Source organism: Rutidosis leptorrhynchoides, chromosome 3 (genome assembly GCF_046630445.1).
Source record: "Rutidosis leptorrhynchoides isolate AG116_Rl617_1_P2 chromosome 3, CSIRO_AGI_Rlap_v1, whole genome shotgun sequence".
In the NCBI taxonomy this organism is placed as follows: domain Eukaryota; kingdom Viridiplantae; phylum Streptophyta; class Magnoliopsida; order Asterales; family Asteraceae; genus Rutidosis; species Rutidosis leptorrhynchoides.
In genome coordinates, this window is record NC_092335.1 from 537190362 (window position 1) to 537213610 (window position 23249).

General features: G+C 32.0%; 1 protein-coding gene across 2 annotated transcripts; it reads left to right on the forward strand.

The window, feature by feature from the left end:
• The first annotated feature begins 14259 nt into the window (after positions 1-14259).
• Positions 14260-21728, forward strand: LOC139902902 (serine/threonine-protein kinase VPS15). 2 transcript variants are annotated; one of them, XM_071885590.1, is made up of 11 exons: positions 14260-14697; positions 14943-15065; positions 15157-15202; positions 15674-15834; positions 16098-16177; positions 16389-16494; positions 17607-17783; positions 17877-20597; positions 20693-20940; positions 21029-21128; positions 21311-21728. In XM_071885590.1, exons 1-11 carry the CDS (start codon positions 14425-14427, stop codon positions 21485-21487), a joined length of 4212 nt encoding a protein of 1403 aa, XP_071741691.1. In that variant the 5' UTR covers positions 14260-14424; the 3' UTR covers positions 21488-21728. The 2 variants fall into 2 exon arrangements, with proteins under 2 accessions (XP_071741691.1, XP_071741690.1); XM_071885589.1 differs by lacking the exon at positions 14260-14697.
• The last annotated feature ends 1521 nt before the right edge of the window (positions 21729-23249 follow it).

Genomic DNA, 23249 nt, shown 5'->3' on the forward strand with positions numbered 1-23249 from the left:
CAAACTAGGTCAACTAGCACATTCTTGACCCAAATGACATCTCTTTCAATTCTAACAAGTGTTTAATGCTTACAATATCATTAACACTTTCAAACTCACAATTACAAGACCAAAACCCTAGGTTATGGCCATTAGGGTTTCATTACAACAACCTAACCCAAATTCACCCATTTTACTCCCAAATGGGTCATACAAGCTTCTATTAACCAAAACCCTAGCCATAATCAATTAAAACTCGAAACTTAGAGTTAGAACTTACCGAGACTATCACCACGTAGCTAGAGTCACAAGGAACAACTTTAACACTTGCTCCAAAGATCAACCCTCAATCCTTCCTCTCCCAATCTCACCTTGAATCCAAATGGGTGTTAGAGTTTTGGGAGAGAAATTGAAAGAAAATGAAAAAGGAAAATGAATAAATGAACTAGTGGACCAGATTTAATGCACCCATCTGATCTATACGTCCATTTACTATTTTGCCCCTCAAAATCCTTTAATTTAAATAAAATCCGGGACCTGACCTGCAGGTCTGCCGCGGCGCGGCACTACTCGTCGCGGCGCGACGATGCACTAGGAAAATCATCCTGTTTAAGTTGATTTCTGATCTGGAGTTGCTTTGTGGGCCGCGGCGCGGACCCACTTGTCGCGGCGCGACATTGGGCTGCAACAGGCCCCTTCGACTAGTTAACACAATTCCGAGGTTTCCACAACTATACAACCCAAACGCTCACTCTAATACACGCCTAAACTCCAACCTTAAGTCTCGCACGACCCTTTAAGCGTGTACGGAAAAGCGGGGTGTTACACTTTATACATTTATATTATTATAATTATTAGTATGTTTAATAATAATAATAATAATAATAATAATGTTATTATTATTAATATAATTATTTAATTATTAAAATTAAAGTGTTATATATGGAAACAGATCTATAATGCGTGAGATGGTAACCAGCTTTTTATTTTATTTTATTTTTATTTTCTCTCCTATCTGCTATTAGTCTCGTGAGAAGATGTCGACACATAGCTATCAATCGGTTATCCCTTATTTTTGATTAAATCCATTCAATTCTTCCAACATCCTTATCAATTACCAAATATCAGATACATCCACATATTATCTGTTGAATTAATCGAAAAAGAAAAGAAATAACAGATGAAGAAAACAGGTTCTGTTCCGTATATATACCTTTATACTCAAATCTTGAATTCGTAATGATTTCCAAAAACTAAAAATGCAGTTGTGTTAGGAACATTTTAGTTGAACTATCTGCAAATTATCAAAACTCAATTTTCTATATAGAGTGAGAATTTGACAGTCAAAGTTATTATTTTAAAAAGTCAATGAACGTGTTCATCATTAAATTCGAACATTTTGTGTTGTTTCTGGAGCAAACAATGGTTCAGAAAGGTACTAAGTATGATTTAGAGTATTTTTCATGTTGTGATCGAGGTCTCAAACACTCTGCAATTTCGAATTTGATTTTGAGTTAACGTGTTCTTTAAAAACTATCTGTTTCAACTCAGTTGTTTTAATTTCTGTTGTGAATTCATGTAATTGATAAATAATCGTTTTTGTATACATCCTAAATCCTATAAAACTAGTTATCAACTGGATTAGATCTCTGGTCATTTGAAGTGGATCGAAGAAGAAAAGGGAGAAAGTTAATTACGAGTTTTAATTAAACGAAATCCATTTTGTTTGAGAAAAACAGAAACGGTCGAGTGGTATGGGTGTTTGTGTGTGACCGGGAGGTCGCGAGTTCGAGCCCGGCTCAATGCATATTTTTGTTTAAAACCTATTTTAGTGAGGTATAACTCTTTTATTATTATTTTTTATTTTTATTATTATTATTATTATTATTATTATTATTATTATTATTATTATTATTATTATTATTATTATTATTATTATTGTTATTATTATTGTTATTACTTATTATTATTAATACCATATATTGTTATTAGTTGTAAACTTGTCATTTTAGTATATTATTATCATTATGATTATGATTATAATTATTATCATTATTATTATTAATTGTGATTATCATTTATATTATTATTATTATCATTAATGTTATTACTATGATTATTATTATTGTTATTAATATTATTGTTATTATTAGTATTATAACACATATTATTATTATTATCATAGTTATAAGCATTAAAACCATAATTATTATTATTAACATTATTAAGGTATTTATTATTATAAATTTTAACATGCAACTACTAGTTATCATTAATATTATTAGAATTATAGTTATAAATAAGAATATTATTATTATTATTATTATTAGTAAATAAGTAGTATTATAAATATTATCATTATTATTATTAATATAATCATTAGTATTATTATTAAACTTATTATCATTATTATCATTCTTATAAAATTATTACTTTGTTATCACTAAAACTATCAATATTATCATAAATAGATACTTTTATATAAAAGTACATTACGCTATATTATTATTATTAAAAAGATATTTGTTTAGCTATATCAATTAATATATAAATATATATTAAACCTTAGTATATAGTTTTTATTATTAATAATAAGTAATAGTTATATAAAACATATAAACTATATATATTAAATTTATATAAATAACATTTAGTATAACAAATATATTATTAATAACAAGAATATATATATAATTGATCGATTACGATTACGTGTGTTAATATATCCACAAATGATATAGGTTCATGAATCCGAGGCCAACCCTACACTTGTTTACTGTCGTCATATGTATTTTTACTACAAAATACATTAGGTGAGTTTTCATTTGCTCCCCTTTTAAATGCTTTTGCAATATATATTTTTGGGACTGAGAATACATGCGCTGCTTTTATAAATGCTTTACGAAATAGACACAAGTAATCGAAACTACATTCTATGGTTGGATTATCTAATCGAATATGCCCTTTTTATTAAGTCTGGTAATCTAAGAATTAGGGAACAGACACCTTAATTGACGCGAACTCTAAAGATAGATCTATCGGGCCCAACAAGCCCCATCCAAAGTACCGGATGCTTCAGTACTTCAAAATTTATATCATGTCCGATGGAGGATCCCGGAATGATGGGGATATTCTTATATGCATATTGTGAATGTCGATTACCAGGTGTTCAATCCATATGAATGATATTTTTGTCTCTATGTATGGGACGTATGTTTATGAGAAATGGAAATATGAAATCTTGTGGTCTATTAAAATCATGAAATGATTATTTATGTTAAACTAATGAACTCACCAACCTTTTGGTTGACACTTTAAAGCATGTTTATTCTCAGGTATGAAAGAAATCTTCCGCTGTGCATTTGCTCACTTTAAAGATATTACTTGGAGTCATTCATGACATATTTCAAAAGACGTTGCATTCGAGTCGTCGAGTTCATCAAGATTATTATTAAGATAATTATAATTAGATATATTATGAAATGGTATGCATATCGTCAATTTTCGATGTAAGGAAGTTTGTCTTTTCAAAACGAATGCAATGTTTGTAAAATGTATCATATAGAGGTCAAGAACCTAGCGATGCAATCAACTATTGTGAATCTTTTGTAATCGATGTGGACTTTGTTCTGATGGATTAGGACGGGGCATTTCAGTTGGTATCAGAGCGGTGGTCTTAGTGAACCGGGTCTGCATTAGTGTGTCTAACTGATAAGTTGTTAGGATGCATTAGTGAGTCTGGACTTCGACCGTGTCTGCATGTCAAAAGTTTTGCTTATCATTTTTGTTAGAAATCATTTGTTTATCATCCTTGGTAAATTACCTGCTTATTATTCTTAGTCTAGACACATCTTATTGTATTGACTGCATGAATAGTGTATAGACAAAATTCATATCTTAGCGTATCTATTATTGTTATCTTTACCTGACAGCTTCAGTAGATTCCTCCGTAACTTATGGAATTTTAGTATTATATATGCATATATGTAAACTATGTATTGCAAGGTACTAATCTACATCCTATAATCTATTTCTTATCGAAAATCCTTCATCTGATTGTACAAGATGAATCCCTCAACCAGTTCGAGTCCCTCAGATTTCGATAACTATTCCGATAGCTATTCCGACATGGATATTCAACTAAGCTCCGGAAGCAATGTCACCAGAATGAATCAATCAATCAACCATCCCCAATTCATCTGATGCATTCGTAGTCGACTTAATTAATGGAAACGCGCAGAAGGCAATCCCTTCCACCAACCGAATTCACCTCTTGACAATGAACCTGAAGCGTTTACCGGCGAACCTGTTTGAGACACCATTTTCAGTCTTATTTCCAGAGTAACTCGACAAGATTATATTCTATCCACAATTCTGAACCTTATTCATCTGCTTATTCTGACCGACAATCATCTTGGAATAATAGGAGAAGTCAACGAACTTCGCGCTCGAGTAATCAATCTGGAGAATATGGTACAAAATGTACCAGCTTCAGCAACATCATCGGCACCAACAGTACCATCAGTAACAGCACCAGTACCATTAACAATCCATGCCTCAACATCTCATTATGTACCTCGAGTATAATCATTGTTCTACGTATCGTTCTACATCGATTATCTTCTTTCTTCATGACGATTAAGTAATCTCTAAATATTTTAGAGATTATGTATTCTAGTTCTAATGGTAAACCAAATCAGTTTAATATCATATTGACTCATTAAATCCATAATTACGTCTGAAGAAAATATATATGTATATATGTTTTCATAAAGATTGTAATTAAAATTTTTATTGTACAAACTGTTAATGGTGAAAATATTTTAACGGGTAGGTAATACCCGAGGAATATTTAGATTTCGCATTAATAAGTTACACTGTACATTCTTCGAATCTGATTCAACAGTCATTTACTATCCTATTTACGTCTACTGATATACGAATCCGTTCACCACAGAATAACCATTTTCATTCAAATTCAATTTCATATTTGGATTTTAACTTACCAGAATCCAACAAGTGGCATAATGAAGAAATAATGGACACAATAAAAATTGATTAGAAACAGACTAATTAACATTATGAAATTTTGTTAAGAATCCACGCTAACAAAATCCTAGCTAACTGTTAATTCCGTATTACATTTTATTTATCGCAATTTAATTATCGCAATTTATTTTATCGCAATTTACATTCTCGCAATTTTATTTATCGTCATTAAATTTCCGTTATTTACTTTACGCACTTTATTTATCGTTATTTAATTTTCTGTTATTTATTTTACGCACTTTAAATATCGGGACACGTATACAAGGTTTTGACATATCATATCGACGCATCTATATATATCATTTGGAATCACCATATACACTCTATATGCAGTAATGATCGAGTTTTCTATACAGGGTTGAGTTTGATTCTCAAATAATATATATACTTTGAGTTGTGATCGAGTCTGAGACGTATACGGGTCACGATACGTATTAATTAATTCGAATATTATATATTAAATTATATATGAATTGTTGAATCGCTAACGGTGGACTATCAATCGAGGACTACCAACATTGAATAATTAAAATGAATTAAAATATTGATTATAACATATGAAACTAAACAATTCTTCAAGTTGCCACTTGATTTCGTCTTCAACATCATTTGTATCTTCACGATTACATTCTGCGTTCAAATCTTTCATGATTCTTGAAGACACCTCAATCGAGAGGATGAACCAACCGCACTTCATTTACGGAAGAAAAGACTGATGCATATAGTAATGCACTTGAAAAACTCTCGGAAACTGAGTAAACGTTCAATACATAACTGTGCTAAATTCTTTAGTGTTATTATTACCCAAAATAACTTTGCAGTTCTTCTTCAAAATAGCCAATTTTGTCACAGCTCCAGCAAGACAACTTCGACCTTTTGTACAAAACAACCTTATTATAACGTTGATATATACGCGTGCTCTTTTATTGTTACCAGGGAACCTTTCATATTCCACCATATTACCATCAGCGTTTAATCATCTAAAAACACAATTTTCCTGAAACCACCTCGGATTAATAACCGATGATTCAGATATCATAGCATTAAATGCAGAGGAAACAAAAAAATGGTAGATGGTCTAAACGACCAAAAGTTTGATGAAAAAGAAAGGAGTGTTGGGAACGCTCGATAAAATTTTTTTTATTAAAAAACAGACTGAGCTATCTATGAAGGAGACCAAGGACAAATACAAGGACCATACCCTATATTCAAAGAATCCAGATAATTCTGGATCCGTTGAAATCTTTAGAGAATATCTTGCCCCGAAGTCATGTTAAAATCTTGCGAAAAATCTTTCTCCATCAACCATCGAACTTAGAAATTCCAAAATATCATCATCAATATCTTCAATATTTCTGAGGATATTTTCATAAATATTCTCGTCCGAAATTATATACCTCTTCGTGCTTCCTGTGTACCATTGTATTGGAAACACTCAATAGAAAATTAGTGTCGAAAAGCGGATTATGCGAAACTATGAAGGAAGCCGTGGACAAATCACAAAGAATAAGTTTGACTTCAAAGAATCCAAATGATTCTGTTCCTGATGAAATCTTTAGCTAATACCTTGCTTCCGAATCTAAACCTTTACGGATAAATCTTCTTCATCATCCATCGATATTAGAAATTCCAAGATATCATCGTATCCTTCATTATAAATATCAGTTCATATTTCTGAAGATATTTTCATAACTATTCTTATCTGAAATCATTAATCTCTTCGTGCTATCAGTGTTACATCATATAGAAACTGTTAGTTTCTATAATCTATAAACTTTCGAGCTTAAAATATGAATGTTATTGAAGTAATGTTGGGAACTGATGCATGAGTTAGTATAATATAATGACACTTGATCAACGTGATTATATTACATTAAGTCATGCTGAGTTTCTAATGGAATGTAGTGATTCACAATACCATCATTATGTGACATGTTACACGATTCTTTCATTCTACTTAACCTCTAAACATATCAAGAAAATATCTTCTTGATGGTTCTGTCTTTTTCGTAATTTCTGGTAATTTGACAAAACAAATTGTGCTAATACCTTTCCTTTCTATCTTGTATATTATGATAATTCGAAACTCCATACCTATGAATTCTGGCCCGTTACTTGCGAAAAGTAAACAAAAGCATGAAGCTCCGAAATAGAAAGGGGGTATAAATCGCAGTAAATAAGTGAGTGCATTAACTGTGGATGACAATAATTATAAGAGACAGAAACAGGGACATTGAAATATAAGGGAAGATATAAAACCCAATAATAACACAGAAGTTACAAACCATAGATATTAATACGAATAGCAATATAAAGACACGGTATAATTAAGAATAGTATTTCCCCAAGGCAATAGTAGAAATAAACAGATTTTCTGGTGGAAGATTGAAAAGAAGGATGACAAATACATAGATAGGAAAATATCAAGAATCAGAACTGGATGGAGCATTTCCACAATATTTTAGAAGTAGGAATAGAGGAAGAAAGTATAGGAATGGTGAAAGTAATGGAATGGAAGAAGTTCATTTATAGTGAAAATACCAGACAAAGAAATCAAGGCAGATTCCGCATTAATTATAGAGATCTTATTTTCCTTACTCGCCGAAGAATCAAATCTTTTAGATTTCGAAGATTTTCTTCAAATTCCTTGAATTCCGGAATTCAAGCAAAACAACGTCAAAAGCTAAGACGCATCTTATTTTTCTAAATTCAACTAAGGCAACGTCAAAAGTTAAAACGAAACTTCATTTATTCATTTCACTCTTTTGTGATAGCTTCATTCGTGCTCTTCGAATAATCGAATTATTTTATCTGTATTATTCAATAATGATAAAAACTCTATTTATCAGCACATATTCGTCAGGAAAACATATTTATTGTTAGCCATGACGACCTCACTCAAATTTCGGGACGAAATTTCTTTAACGGGTAGGTACTGTGATGACCTGGGAATTTCCGACCAAATTTAAACTTAATCTTTATATGTTTTCAACACGATAAGCAAAGTCTGTAATGTTGAGTCTCGAAAACTTTAGAACATATTACATGAATGCATTTGCCCATTTGACCATTCCTGACGATTCACGAACCATTATTTGTAACTAAATATGTATATATATATATATATATATATATATATATATATATATATATATATATATATATATATATATATATATATATATATATATATATATATACATATATAAATAAAAGTATATAAATAATAATTTGAAAGTTTAAGATATAAATTAAACATTAAAAATTAAAAATGTAAAGTAGGACATAAAATAATTAAGTTATACTTAGAATAAACCTATATTTAAATATATGATTTCTATAAGTAATTATTATTATATGTATATTGTATTATATATAAAATTTATAAATAATAAAGAATCAATAAAAGTTATTATATAATATAATAAATGATTATTAAATATTATGTAATTGCTAATATATAATGATAATGTATGTAAGTACAAGTAAAAAGGTAGTTGTTATACTTTGTTATTACTCTCATTATTATTATTAATATTAATATCTATATTAGTTATATTATTAGTCTTAGTATATAAATTATAGAGATATGAAAATTTATACATTTAAATTGTTATATCACTGATATTATTGTTATCATAATTAGTAGGTAAATTATGAATTTAACTATCATTATGATTATTATTATTATTTTAAGTTGTATTAATATATTTATTTTATAAATGATAATACGAATATTACCACTAATTATTGACATTTTTAAATATCATCATTATTAGCATTATTTTTTTTTTTTTGTATTATTTCTATAAATATTATTATTATCAGAAATTAGTTATTCTTTATACATTTATATTATTATAATTATTAGTATGTTTATTAATCATAATAATAATAATGTTATTATTATTAATATAATTATTTAATTATTAAAATTAAAGTGTTATATATGGAAACAGATCTATAATGTGTGAGTTGGTAACCAGCTTTTTATTTTATTTTTTTTATTTTCTCTCCTATCTGCTATTAGTCTCGTGAGAAGATGTCGACACATAGCTATCAATCGGTTATCCCTTATTTTTGATTAAATCCATTCAATTCTTCCAACATCCTTATCAATTACCAAATATCAGATACATCCACATATTATCTGTTGAATTAATCGAAAAAGAAAAGAAATAACAGATGAAGAAAACAGGTTCTGTTCCGTATATATACCTTTATACTCAAATCTTGAATTCGTAATGATTTCCAAAAACTAAAAATGCAGTTGTGTTAGGAACATTTTAGTTGAACTATCTGCAAATTATCAAAACTCAATTTTCTATATAGAGTGAGAATTTGACAGTCAAAGTTATTATTTTAAAAAGTCAATGAACGTGTTCATCATTAAATTCGAACATTTTGTGTTGTTTCTGGAGCAAACAATGGTTCAGAAAGGTACTAAGTATGATTTAGAGTATTTTTCATGTTGTGATCGAGGTCTCAAACACTCTGCAATTTCGAATTTGATTTTGAGTTAACGTGTTCTTTAAAAACTATCTGTTTCAACTCAGTTGTTTTAATTTCTGTTGTGAATTCATGTAATCGATAAATAATCGTTTTTGTATACATCCTAAATCCTATAAAACTAGTTATCAACTGGATTAGATCTCTGGTCATTTGAAGTGGATCAAAGAAGAAAAGGGAGAAAGTTTAATACGGGTTTTAATTAAACGAAATCCATTTTGTTTGAGAAAAACAGAAACGGTCGAGTGGTATGGGTGTTTGTGTGTGACCGGGAGGTCGCAAGTTCGATCCCGGCTCAATGCATATTTTTGTTTAAAACCTATTTTAGTGAGGTATAACTCTTTTATTATTATTTTTATTTTTATTATTATTATTATTGTTATTATTATTGTTATTACTTATTATTATTAATACCATATATTGTTATTAGTTGTAAACTTGTCATTTTAGTATATTATTATCATTATGATTATGATTATAATTATTATCATTATTATTATTAATTGTGATTATCATTTATATTATTATTATTATTATTATTATTATCATTAATGTTATTACTATGATTATTATTAATGTTATTAATATTATTGTTATTATTAGTATTATAACACATATTATTATTATTATCATAGTTATAAGCATTAAAACCATAATTATTATTATTAACATTATTAAGGTATTTATTATTATAAATTTTAACATGCAACTACTAGTTATCATTAATATTATTAGAATTATAGTTATAAATAAGAATATTATTATTATTATTAGTAAATAAGTAGTATTATAAATATTATCATTATTATTATTAATATAATCATTAGTATTATTATTAAACTTAATATCATTATTATCATTCTTATAAAATTATTACTTTGTTATCACTAAAACTATCAATATTATTATAAATAGATACTTTTATATAAAAGTACATTACGCTATATTATTATTATTAAAAAGATATTTGTTTAGCTATATCAATTAATATATAAATATATATTAAACCTTAGTATATAGTTTTTATTATTAATAATAAGTAATAGTTATATAAAACATATAAACTATATATATTAAATTTATATAAATAACATTTAGTATAACAAATATATTATTAATAACAAGAATATATATATAATTGATCGATTACAATTACGTGTGTTAATATATCCACAAATGATATATGTTCGTGAATCCGAGGCCAACCCTACACTTGTTTACTGTCGTCATATGTATTTTTACTACAAAATACATTAGGTGAGTTTTCATTTGCTCCCTTTTTAAATGCTTTTGCAATATATATTTTTGGGACTGAGAATACATGCGCTGCTTTTATAAATGCTTTACGAAATAGACACAAGTAATCGAAACTACATTATATGGTTGGATTATCTAATCGAATATGCCCTTTTTATTAAGTCTGGTAATCTAAGAATTAGGGAACAGACACCCTAATTGACGCGAACTCTAAAGATTGATCTATCGGGCCCAACAAGCCCCATCCAAAGTACCGGATGCTTTAGTACTTCAAAATTTATATCATGTCCGATGGAGGATCCCGGAATGATGGGGATATTCTTATATGCATATTGTGAATGTCGATTACCAGGTGTTCAATCCATATGAATGATATTTTTGTCTCTATGTATGGGACGTATGTTTATGAGAAATGGAAATATGAAATCTTGTGGTCTATTAAAATCATGAAATGATTATTTATGTTAAACTAATGAACTCATCAACCTTTTGGTTGACACTTTAAAGCATGTTTATTCTCAGGTATGAAAGAAATCTTTCGCTGTGCATTTGCCCACTTTAAAGATATTACTTGGAGTCATTCATGACATATTTCAAAAGACGTTGCATTCGAGTCGTCGAGTTCATCAAGATTATTATTAAGATAATTATAATTAGATATATTATGAAATGGTATGCATATCGTCAATTTTCGATGTAAGGAAGTTTGTCTTTTCAAAACGAATGCAATGTTTGTAAAATGTATCATATAGAGGTCAAGAACCTCGTGATGTAATCAACTATTGTGAATCGTTTGTAATCGATGTGGACTTTTTCCGGATGGATTAGGACGGGGCATTTCATATTCCATGAGAAGCATCAAGACCAACAAACTGATTTGTAGCCCCCTTAGCATTCATCTCCAAATCAGCCTCATTTACCCGACAATCTCCGTCAAAGACATCAAAGGGCTTGTTATTCACTTCTACCAAAGTCCAGGAAAACTGATCTTTGTTATAACTAAACAATAAGTTGTGATTTCTCAATGACTCGGGAATGTTGAACATAAAAAACTTATCATCAACCTTTATTTCAATGGAGCATACCTTGTTGGGAAGAGAACGATCACTAGTCGGTAAAAGAACGGTCGGATTTATTGATTTATTACCTGTAACTGCATCCACAAAAGACCTACCATCACAACCCATTGCTATGGTGTAGTTAGGGACGTGTATCTAGCTAAGAAGAGATTGTCGAGTGGACAACGGTTTGGCTTTGTGAGGTTTCAAGAGATTCGTGATGTCGATAGCTTCATCAAAATCTTAAACTCCATTCAAGTAAACGAAAGGAGAATTCGCGCATTCAAAGCGATGGAGAGAAAAAAAGTGGTCGATGAGTCTTTGAAAGAGGTTAGAAAAGAAGACTTCCTGATTCTTTGAATGACATATGGTGTTAAATTGTTCAATATTCAGTTATAAACTACTGAGAGCTGAAATTCTCTTTTAACCATCAAACACATAAATTTATGTAATATTAATTTTAAATTTTATCAAGAACACTTATTAAACAACTATATTGTAAAGTTTATTCATGACAAAGATTAATAAGGTAATTGTAAATCATTTACATTGTCTGTTTAAAATTATTATCAAACGGTTTATTGTCATATGGAAGCAACCTCATTCAGGTTATTTCAATCGTTCAAACTATTAATCATTTGATTTTATATAACGCACCTTAAGCAGGCTAAAATCTCCTTGGAATATATGGGTTTGCAAGCTTTTGATGGTTTTACGCGGTTTGACCTTTTATCAATAAAACGTTATCACTTTTTTTGATATCAATTTAGGGATAGCACCAGTGGATCGTGAGCGCGGATCCATTAGATATATCATCCGTACGCGCAGTACTTTTGTCAACGTGTTAACTCGCGGATCTTCATTGTCAGGTTTATTTTTAGCTCCATGCCTATACCTGCGGATATCCACCGGTCATGGGTTTACCCGCGATGATTCATATATAAGGATTGAGGTTACACTTTGTGTTTTGAAAAGTAAACTTTGTTTGTTTTACGTTGGAATGTAAGAAATCAAGAAGCCAAGAACTTTTAAAATTTTTGAAAATTTGAAAAGATTTCATATAAAGAATTTCAGTTATAGAATGAAAAAAAATAAATTCAAATGCATTGAGAAGTTAACTGTCCACTTAATGCATGAAAAATAAACCGACTATTATAGGTATACTCGTGGATTTTTCTAACAGGCATACACGTGGATTTTTCAAATGAGTATACTCAATAAGATTTCATTTGTTGGTAATAATATTAATATATTGTATTGAAATTATAAGGTTAAATGCATAATAAATCTTCATTTAAGTGCATATGTATGTTGGTTCACGAATTATTTGGTGGATATACCCGCGGATTTTTGAACGGGTATTACAGATACTTATATTGAATTTTACCCGCAACAGGTCTAATAAACCTATCATCTGCCCGCGACCCATCAACGTGTACAAGATTTTACCTGATACGAATCTACGGGTGAACTTTTCAAAACTAACCCGCCCTCACGTGTACGGATATCTGTAGATCTCGAATTTTTTGCGTCCATTGTCATCCCTAGACATTGTTCATTTTAAATTTCTATTAGACTACCCGCAATGGGGCGTGATGGAGAGGGCGTTAGCCCAGTTGGACAAAAGTGACGATGGAAAACGCTTATATCAAGGCATCAGATGTAACGCCTACACGACGTTAGTCACATTCATGGCGGGAAGAATAGTGCCGTCGAATATTTGATTAACCAATTAAAATTTAACACATGTATGTTTATATTATTACGGAGTAATTTGTTTTTACTTAACTTCCATTCATATTTTAAGGGCGTGTTTAATGTTACCAGCTAGAGTTGTAGCTTATAGCTGAAGCAGGAACTTATTGCTTGAGGTGGTAGCCGTAGCTTATTTTTAAAGCTGAAACTTATACGGAGTATTTTAGTAACTGCTTGATAAAAAGTAGCTGAAGCTGAAACTTATTGTTATAAATTCAATAAAATAGACAACAAAATATATGATAGATAATTATATAGGGGTTAAAAATATAATTTTTAACTTTATAAGCTAGGAAGCTTAGGAGCTTACTTTTATAAGCTACTGTAACTAGATTATTTTTTCAAAGTTTTTTTTCTTTTTTTTCTTCATAAACTTGGGTTCTTATGTCATACAAACGATGCTACTTGCTTAAGCTTATAAAATATAAATTTAAGCTATCATAAGTTCTAACAAATCAAAATGTGTATTATATTTTACTTTGAAATCAATATTAAAATCAAAATTATTAAAAATAAAATTAAAATTAAATATTAAAAATATTAATATTTAGAATTTGTAGGGCTAAACTGTATACTATAATATATTAATATTAATAATCAAGTAATTACGTATAAATTATAATTTAATTTAATTAGTAAATCCATAGAAGTAACGACCACGCGTACTATCAAATATCTTCTTCCTTCCGATCGATCAAAACCCTAACATCTTCCAATTTAATTAACACCTGAATATGTAAAATTTTACTCACTCTCAATACCGTTTCTCTAATTCGCATTGAATGTGTTAAATTTTTAATTCTTTTGGATTAAAACCATGGGAAATAAGATCGCGCGAACAACGCAAGCATCAGCGACGGAGTACTACCTGCACGACTTACCGTCATCCTATAATTTAGTACTGAAAGAGGTGTTAGGTAGAGCTCGATTTTTGAAATCCATACAGTGTAAGCATGATGAAGGGTTGGTGTTAGTTAAGGTGTATTTCAAACGTGGCGATTCGATTGATCTTCGTGATTATGAACGACGATTGTCTCAGATTCGTGAGATTTTTTGCCGTATTGAGAACCCTCATGTTTGGCCGTTTCAGGTTTATTAATTCATTGGATTGTATATGTATGTATGATATATAATTACAATTGTTTATATGATATATGAATATGAATTAATGTGAGTGTAGCAAGTCATTTGAATTCAGTTATCTGGAATTATATTATTGTTGTGAAGATGATGACGTGTATTGTATCTTAGACTAATAAATGTCTGGTGTTTACATAACTTTAGTTAGCGAATGATTTACAAGATAAACTTTAAAAAGAATAAAATATATTGCAGTTTTGGCTCGAGACTGATAAAGCTGCTTACCTGTTGAGACAATACTTCTTCAACAACCTTCATGATCGACTGAGTACGCGGCCTTTCCTCAGCCTTGTTGAGAAGAAATGGTTGGCTTTTCAGGTTTGACCTTATTTATTTCTATCTTGAGATTAATAATTTGACTGTTACCGCGAGAGAATGACAAGGTTTCCTAACGTTTGATGTTGTGTAGTTGCTTTATGCCGTGAAACAGAGTCATGACCATGGAGTTTGTCATGGTGAGCTCAATGATTTTATGTGTTTATTTATATGTAACTCTTATCTATCATTTCTTCCACTGGAAAACTGCAACTCAATCATGTACAAATTGGTCGATTTGGGTTATGTGTTATCTCTAACAGACTAAATGGGTTAAGCTAAAGTAATAAACTAAATTGGAAAAATATCAAGTTGGTCAATCTGGTCCAATGGGTTAAAAGTCATTTTCTCTGTATTCAAATGCATAAGCCTTCGACGGTGCTTTGTTTGAATAGTTTTTGAGGATTATTGCAATAGTGTAGTTTTGTAATTATATTAACACGTCGGTTTTTATGTTCTAACAAAGAATGAAAAGTTTCTATGGGTCAGCTCCCCTAGAACCGCCACATATTGAGCCAACCTATAGATTACCTGTTATCCATCTTGCCCAACTTGCCATTATGACACACTAAGTTTCTGTGGTCCCTGATGTAATATGGATACCCCTGCAGGTGATATCAAATGTGAGAATGTGTTGGTTACTTCTTGGAATTGGCTTTATCTTGCTGATTTTGCATCTTTTAAGCCAACCTACATCCCTCATGACGATCCCTCTGATTTCTCATTTTTCTTTGACACTGGAGGAAGGAGACGTTGCTATCTTGCTCCAGAGGTGAATTTACTTTTCTTCTATCTTGTTTGCTTCTTCATTTTACATTATTTTTTATAGTAGCTCCTTTTTTTTGACTTCATAAACGATCCTTTCTCTACATCGTATTTATGAGGTCACGACATTGCAAATTCCATAGAGGGCAATATTCCTTTTCTTCTTGAACTATTATATGTTCTTAGCTATGTATTGACTGGAAGAGAACTAACATTGTAATTTTTACAAAGATTTTATGAGAATTTTCTGTCGTTGTCTTAAATGTATAGAGATTTTATGAGCATGGAGGGGAGATTCAAGTTGCACAAGATGCACCTCTAAGGCCATCTATGGACATCTTTTCCGTTGGGTGAGCTTTTCTTTTTATTCGTATAAATATATATTACATTTTCAATGCGAGAAGCTAATTTCGATGCATACGTAGATATCCCTGTTGAACATTTAAATTATGCCCAATGCTTTTAAACTGAAAATTTATAATCATCGTGTACAACTTAACCAGTAATCTTTGTTATGAGGTGTTCTTCCATTACAGTTTGCTAATTTGCTTGCTGCTTTAGGTGTGTCATTGCAGAACTTTTCCTTGAGGGTCAACCCCTCTTTGAACTATCACAATTACTTGCATATAGAAGGGGGCAGTTTGATCCTAGTCAACATTTGGAGAAGGTACACATTTGCTATCTTCATTTGTTCTTTTTTCATGCTCTTGTAAATGCTATGCCATTTACTCTAGTAATATTAAATTTTCTGGTTTACGCTATGTATTGATAGTTGAGCAATCTGTTTATTTGATTTATTGACTACCGTAGTTACATTGAATCTGTACATATATATATTTTTTTTAAAAACTAGGTAAAGCCTTTTGTGTCAACAACCAACAACAACAATACTCAATCCTACGGAAATAAGTTACGGGGAGGTGAGATGTAGACAATGAATCCTCTACCCTAGAATAAAGCTAATATCTTTTATAATTATAGTATAACTATAAAGATATAGACAAAATAAGATTTAAGTATAGAATATATAATAAATATCTATAAATAGGTACATAAACATATACAATCGCAATTACAGTTGACCTTAAGACAATCAAAAATCTGAAAAATCTCTATTAGAATCCCCTTTACCTACACCCAGTTCCTCCATATAATTAGTCATATTTAATATCTGCAATTTATAGTAGGTGCTGTTCTACAATAATGCTAACAAATTAAAGACCATGATAATGATAATAAAGAAAGATTAATGGTGATAATATACAAAATTAAAATCTGATTATGATATTACTACGATAGACAATATACAATATATATGTATGTATTTGTATATTGTATATATGTATACATGGAATCTTCTTCGGTAGAAGTAATTCTTTCTTGTAAAGAACCTGTTCTGGTATTAAGGATAGATTGAGAACCCACAGCAGAAGGCATTCCACTCAACAAGGCTGAAGTAGGTTCAAGTCTTCCGGTATGCCTATGCATATATTTAAAACATATATATGATTCAGATGTGATTACTAAGAATATGAAAAGTTATTATTTTGAGTAGATGGTTTAGGAGTTTTTATTACATTTGAGAGATACTTTCCGCTGTCGAACCGTTTGACCCATTTGTTTTGTTTTTGTGTAAGCAATTATCTGTATGTTTGACCCATTAGGGATGAAACATGATTTGGTTGAAATTGCCCGCTATAGTTAAACTGATTATTTTAAATGGAAATTTGCTCATACATAATTCCTTATTAATAATTATCATAAATATATATGGTGCAGATTCCAGACTCAGGAATACGCAAAATGATTCTTCATATGATTCAGCTCGATCCAGATTCTCGCTGTTCTGCTGACTGGTACCTGCAAAGCTATGCAGGTGTTGTGCTTCCATGCTACTTCTCTCCGTTCCTGCATAATTTATATTCAAATCTAAATCCTATCACTCCTGATTCTAGGGTAAGAAAGATCCAAGCTTTTTTTCCATGGGCAATTTAGTCATTTAACCAAGCTGAATAGAACTCTAAGCCACTCGTTAATTATTTCATACAGGTAGCCATGTGTCAGCTATCTTTCCCAGAAATACTTAAACAGATGTTAAACAACAAAGTTGAAGATGTTCATCTTTCTGAAAATTCTTCAAATCACAAACAGGGGAAACTACTACAAACGATCTCCAATGTATTCAAAAGAAATCACCATCCATTTTTGAGAGAGATCACAATGAAAGATTTAACCTCTTTAATGTCTGACTATGACAATCAGTCAGACACATTTGGAATGCCCTTTTTACCCTTACCACAGGATAACACAAGCTGTGAAGGAATGGTCTTAATCGCGTCACTCCTCTGTTCTTGTATACGAAACGTCAAAATGCCTCAACTAAGAAGAAGTGCAGTCCTTTTACTAAAATCATGTTCGTTATACATAGACGATGAAGATCGGTTACAACGTGTTCTTCCATACGTCATCGCAATGTTGTCGGATTCATCTGCAATCGTTAGATCGGCTGCTTTAGAAACTCTATGCGACATCCTACCGTTGGTTCGGGATTTTCCCCCGAGTGATGCTAAAATCTTCCCCGAATATATTCTCCCAATGCTTTCAATGCTTCCCGATGATCCCGAAGAAAGTGTACGAATCTGCTACGCAAGCAATATTTCTAAACTCGCATTAACAGCTTATGGTTTTCTAATTCATTCAATAAGCTTAACAGAAGCAGGGGTTTTAAATGATTTAAGTTTAAACCAGAAGTCGCAAAAAATAACCGGAAAAAACGATGCACAGCTGGCACAGTTGAGAAAATCAATAGCTGAGGTTATTCAAGAACTTGTAATGGGTCCGAAGCAAACTCCAAATATTAGGAGAGCGCTTTTACAAGATGTCGGTAATCTTTGTTGGTTTTTTGGTCAAAGGCAGAGTAATGACTTTTTATTGCCTATCCTTCCTGCTTTTTTGAATGATCAAGATGAGCTGTTAAGATCAGTTTTTTACCATCAGATAATTTACGTTTGCTTCTTTGTTGGTCAACGAAGTGTTGAGGAGTATCTTTTACCGTATCTTGAACAGGCGTTAGATGATTCAACCGAGGGCGTAATAGTCAATGCGTTAGATTGCTTGGCGATTCTTTGTACCAGTGGTTTTTTAAGAAAACGAATCCTGCTTGAAATGATCGAACACGCGTTTCCTTTGTTGTGTTATCCAAGCCAATGGGTAAGAAGGTCGGCAGTAAAGTTCATTGCAGCAAGTAGTGAGACTTTAGGCGCCGTTGATTCCTATGTTTTTCTTGTCCCTCTTATACGCCCTTTTCTACGTAGACAGCCGTCATCTTTAGCTTCCGAAAACGCCCTTTTTTCATGTTTGAAGCCGCCGGTTTCAAGGCAAGTATTCTACCAAATCTTGGAAAACAACAAGAGTTCAGACATGTTAGAAAGACAAAGAAAGATATGGTACAATTCATCTCAAACGAAACAATCTGAAATTGATGACGTGTACCAGAAAGGTGTCCGTGAGTTGGATCAGATGAAGATGTGGACTGATCGTAAGCCTGTTAATAGCAGCACTATGCAGTCATTTTCTGGTTCGGTTGATATTTTGGATCCCTTATTTTCAGATAAGTTGAAGTTTTCGGGTTTCATGTCCCCACAAATAAGTGGGGCCAATAGCTTAGTTGGCGAAAAATCTTCAGAAGGTATACCATTGTACTATTTCAAGTATGATAACAAAAAAGCATCATCTGCACCACCAGAATCTTCATTACAATTGGATGCTTTCGGGTCCAGTTCATTATCCATGACGACTCAAAAGGATCCCGTTAATAGTCCTCCACAGCTTCATAGAGTTGTACACGAGTCTGAAGATCGGGAACCAGATCAGACGACCCGTATCAGTACCAATTTTCAAGAATTAGGTATTTCAAATTCTCTGAATGACAACTCATCTCCTACAGACACATCCGTGTTACCATCTTTTGGTGGGACCCATGTAATTCCCGATTCCGGGTGGCGGCCTCGTGGTGTGTTAGTCGCACACCTTCAAGAACACCGTTCTGCTGTCAACGACATAGCCGTTTCAACCGACAATAGCTTTTTCGTCACTGCATCCGATGATTCCACTGTTAGAATATGGGATTCTAGGAAATTGGAAAAAGACATATCGTTTAGATCGAGACTAACGTATGGTTTAAAAGGAAGCCGTGCACTTTGCGCTACAATGCTTCAATCTTCTACTCAAGTGGTTGTTGGTGCTTCAGATGGCAAACTTCATATGTTTTCAGTTGATTACATATCAAGAGGAATCGGGACTGTTGTAGAGAAATATAACGGTTTCGTGGATGAAAAAATGGTAGACGTTAAAGAAGGTGCGATTATCACCGTTTTAAATTACTCATCGGGTAGTGGTGACGATGGTAAAATGGTTCTTTACAGTACCCAAAACTGTGGAATCCATTTACGTGACACGCGAGAAAACTCAAACTCGTGGAATACGAAAGTGACTCCCGAGGAGGGTTATGTGTCGGCACTTGTGACAAGCCCGTGCGGGAATTGGTTTGTATCGGGATCTTCTCGTGGTGTTCTTACATTATGGGATCTTAGATTTGGTATACCGGTTAACTCGTGGCAGTATTCTGTTGCGTGTCCTATATCGGATATGTGTCTTTTTGTTCCTCCTCAAAGTACCTCATTATCTACAACTGTCAGGCCACTTGTTTATGTTGCAGCTGGGTGTAATGAAGTTTCTCTGTGGAATGCAGAAAACGGGAGTTGTCACCAGGTACGTGCGTCTTTAACATTATAAATTTCCATTAAACTTTTTCCTTTTTTTTTTTTTTGCTTATTATTTGTTCATATTTAATATGGTAAATAAAGGTATTGAGGGTTGCAAATAGTGAGAATGATGCGGAAATATCTGACCACACATGGGCGTTGGCCAGACCATCTAGCAAGACAAGTAGTAAGGGCGATTCCAGGAGGAGTGTGAATAGTAAGTATAGAGTAGATGAGCTGAACGAACCTCTTCCCCGTTTACCTGGAATACGTTCACTGTTGCCGTTACCTGGAGGAGATTTGCTAACTGGTGGGACCGACCTAAAAATTCGTAGATGGGATCATTGCAGGTCTTGTATTTCTCTTGTTATTCCTTTGTTGTCTCATCAAACATTGTTATTAATCAGTAGTATTGACATTTTCTTTGTTGCAATACAGCCCTGAGCGAACTTATTGCATCTGTGGCCCATCTATTAAGGGAGTTGGAAATGATGAATTTTATGAAACCAAATCTAGTTTCGGGGTGCAAATCGTGCAGGTATGTTATGAACAGAGCATTGATTGGTTCTTAATCAATGCTACAACCCAGGCTGGCTGTAGGAGTTAAAGAAGATATACAGTTTAATATGTTAACGAGAGATCTGAATTATTATTATTTATTGTATGAAATGTGAATGTGTTTACTTAGTCTGTGACATGAGCTTCACTTGTTGATAATAGGAAGCAAAAAGACGACCCTTGGCAACTAGACCAACTGGAAAAGCGGTTATTGCAGCTGCTGCCACGGACTCGGGTGGTTGTCACCGTGACTCTATACTCTCATTGGCTTCTGTGAAACTGAACCAGAGACTACTGTTATCAAGTAGTCGAGATGGAACTGTCAAAGTTTGGAAGTAGAGTACGTACTTATTAGGGTGATATTCCTTCCTTGTACATACATACTCAGCAACAAAATGGTGGTGCCTTAAACTGTATTATTATATTATAGGTTTATATTTTGGCTTAGATTAGAAGTTTTAGTTACGATTTATCAAGGTTCTCTGCTCCTGTACGTACCTTCTTTTTTAATGTTTGGTAACTTACAAGAACATTCCCTTTTTACTTGTTCAACTTGTAATCATTCTGACATGTATGTATATATCTAAGAGTGGCTCAAATTTCTTTCTGATCGTGATCTATTTAAGACGTCATCTCTACATTCCCTTTTTAACCATATAAGAATGTTATCATATATTTGAACTCAACAGACATCATTAAATGATCATCATTTCTTGTAAACTTCTTCTCTATATAATAAATGAGGATGGTAATGGTTATGTTTACAACATTGTTTTTGGAATCCAGATTAGCATCCCATGACACCTTTTCCATATCGTTTGGGGGTAAAGGGGAGGGGGTTTTACTTGGTCGTGCCTTTGGATCGGTTTCAAGGTTTCCTCCCGGACAGCGATGGGGGCGGGGTTATTATCGCTGCATTGATATAGTCGAAACGGGAGATGATCGCAACGATTGGTTTAGTCCCCCTCAGGTGATCCCAATCGCTGTTCAAAAAAGCATGTTTTGTTAGCTACATGGGCTCGAATAATGGTCTTAATTGTATGTATGGTCTTCTTCTTCTAGAAGCGGTTTTATTGATTCAGAAATAGGAGTACTACAACAACAACAAGAAAATTCAATACTACATGAATGGTGTACGGGGAGGTGAAATGTAGAGAATCCTTCCCTTATTCGAGAATAAAGACAAGTCATTTCTCCACCGAGAGTGAAACACTCTCAAGAGTAGAGAAAGTCATCCCTCTCTTTATTTGACGGATAAAGAGATTGCTTTCGAGAGGACCTCCGACCTTTAAGGAGGAAAAATATTTTAAAAAAATAAATGAATAAATGAAAAATTCTAAAATAAAAATAATAATAGACGTCATGAAAATGATAGAATCAAATTTCTATGAGTTTTAAATCCTGCCTGAAATTTAATTTAGGCTCTAAGAGTCAGTCAAGTCGCCAATAAATCGACGATTTCTGTCGACTCAATAGAGCCGTACAGAAAAATTATACAAAAAGTTCAAACAATAATGTAGAGCATTTTATTTTATTATTATAGAAAAATTCGAAATAACTAGTATAACAATTGACGTGATTGGGGGCTAAGTTTAGCTATAGCATAAACAAAAGTATTCAATGTAGTGAGTAGTCATGAATTAATATGAAGATGTTGCCTAACCCACGTGCGCACATGAATATGAGCATACTGGATGACTGGATCTACTTTCTTTGTGTTCCACTTCCAAACATATTAGTCATGTGTTGTAACTGTGTACTGAGTAGATACTTTTACTGCTACGAGATATCGAATATGTGTACGTGACATGCATGATGACATGGTGGTGTTTTATGTTGTGATGTTTCACATCTCAAGGGTCAGGGGAATGAGGTGAAAAGCATGAAATTATAAGGATGATGTATTTTCACTTAAAAATTGATAGATACACTACAATTGTATTAAGTATTATTGGAAAGTAAAAGTGTTTAATGCACAGTTAAAAGTGAATTTATTTCGTATTATTGGTAAGAAACCCTTTGTCAAGGGGACGAGTTCGAGAGAATCCATCTCGTTGACTTTTTCTTATACGGCATTTGACGTGATGATGAATAATATGGT

What these genes read in the sequence shown, in the direction of transcription:
- LOC139902902 (XM_071885590.1), top strand. Translation starts at nt 14,425, where the DNA reads ATGGGAAATAAGATCGCGCGAACAACGCAAGCATCAGCGACGGAGTAC. An exon ending in TGACCATGGAGTTTGTCATG is followed by an intron (nt 15,203 to 15,673) that starts GTGAGCTCAATG and finishes ATACCCCTGCAG; the next exon opens with GTGATATCAAATGTGAGAAT. An exon ending in GTTGCTATCTTGCTCCAGAG is followed by an intron (nt 15,835 to 16,097) that starts GTGAATTTACTT and finishes TTAAATGTATAG; the next exon opens with AGATTTTATGAGCATGGAGG.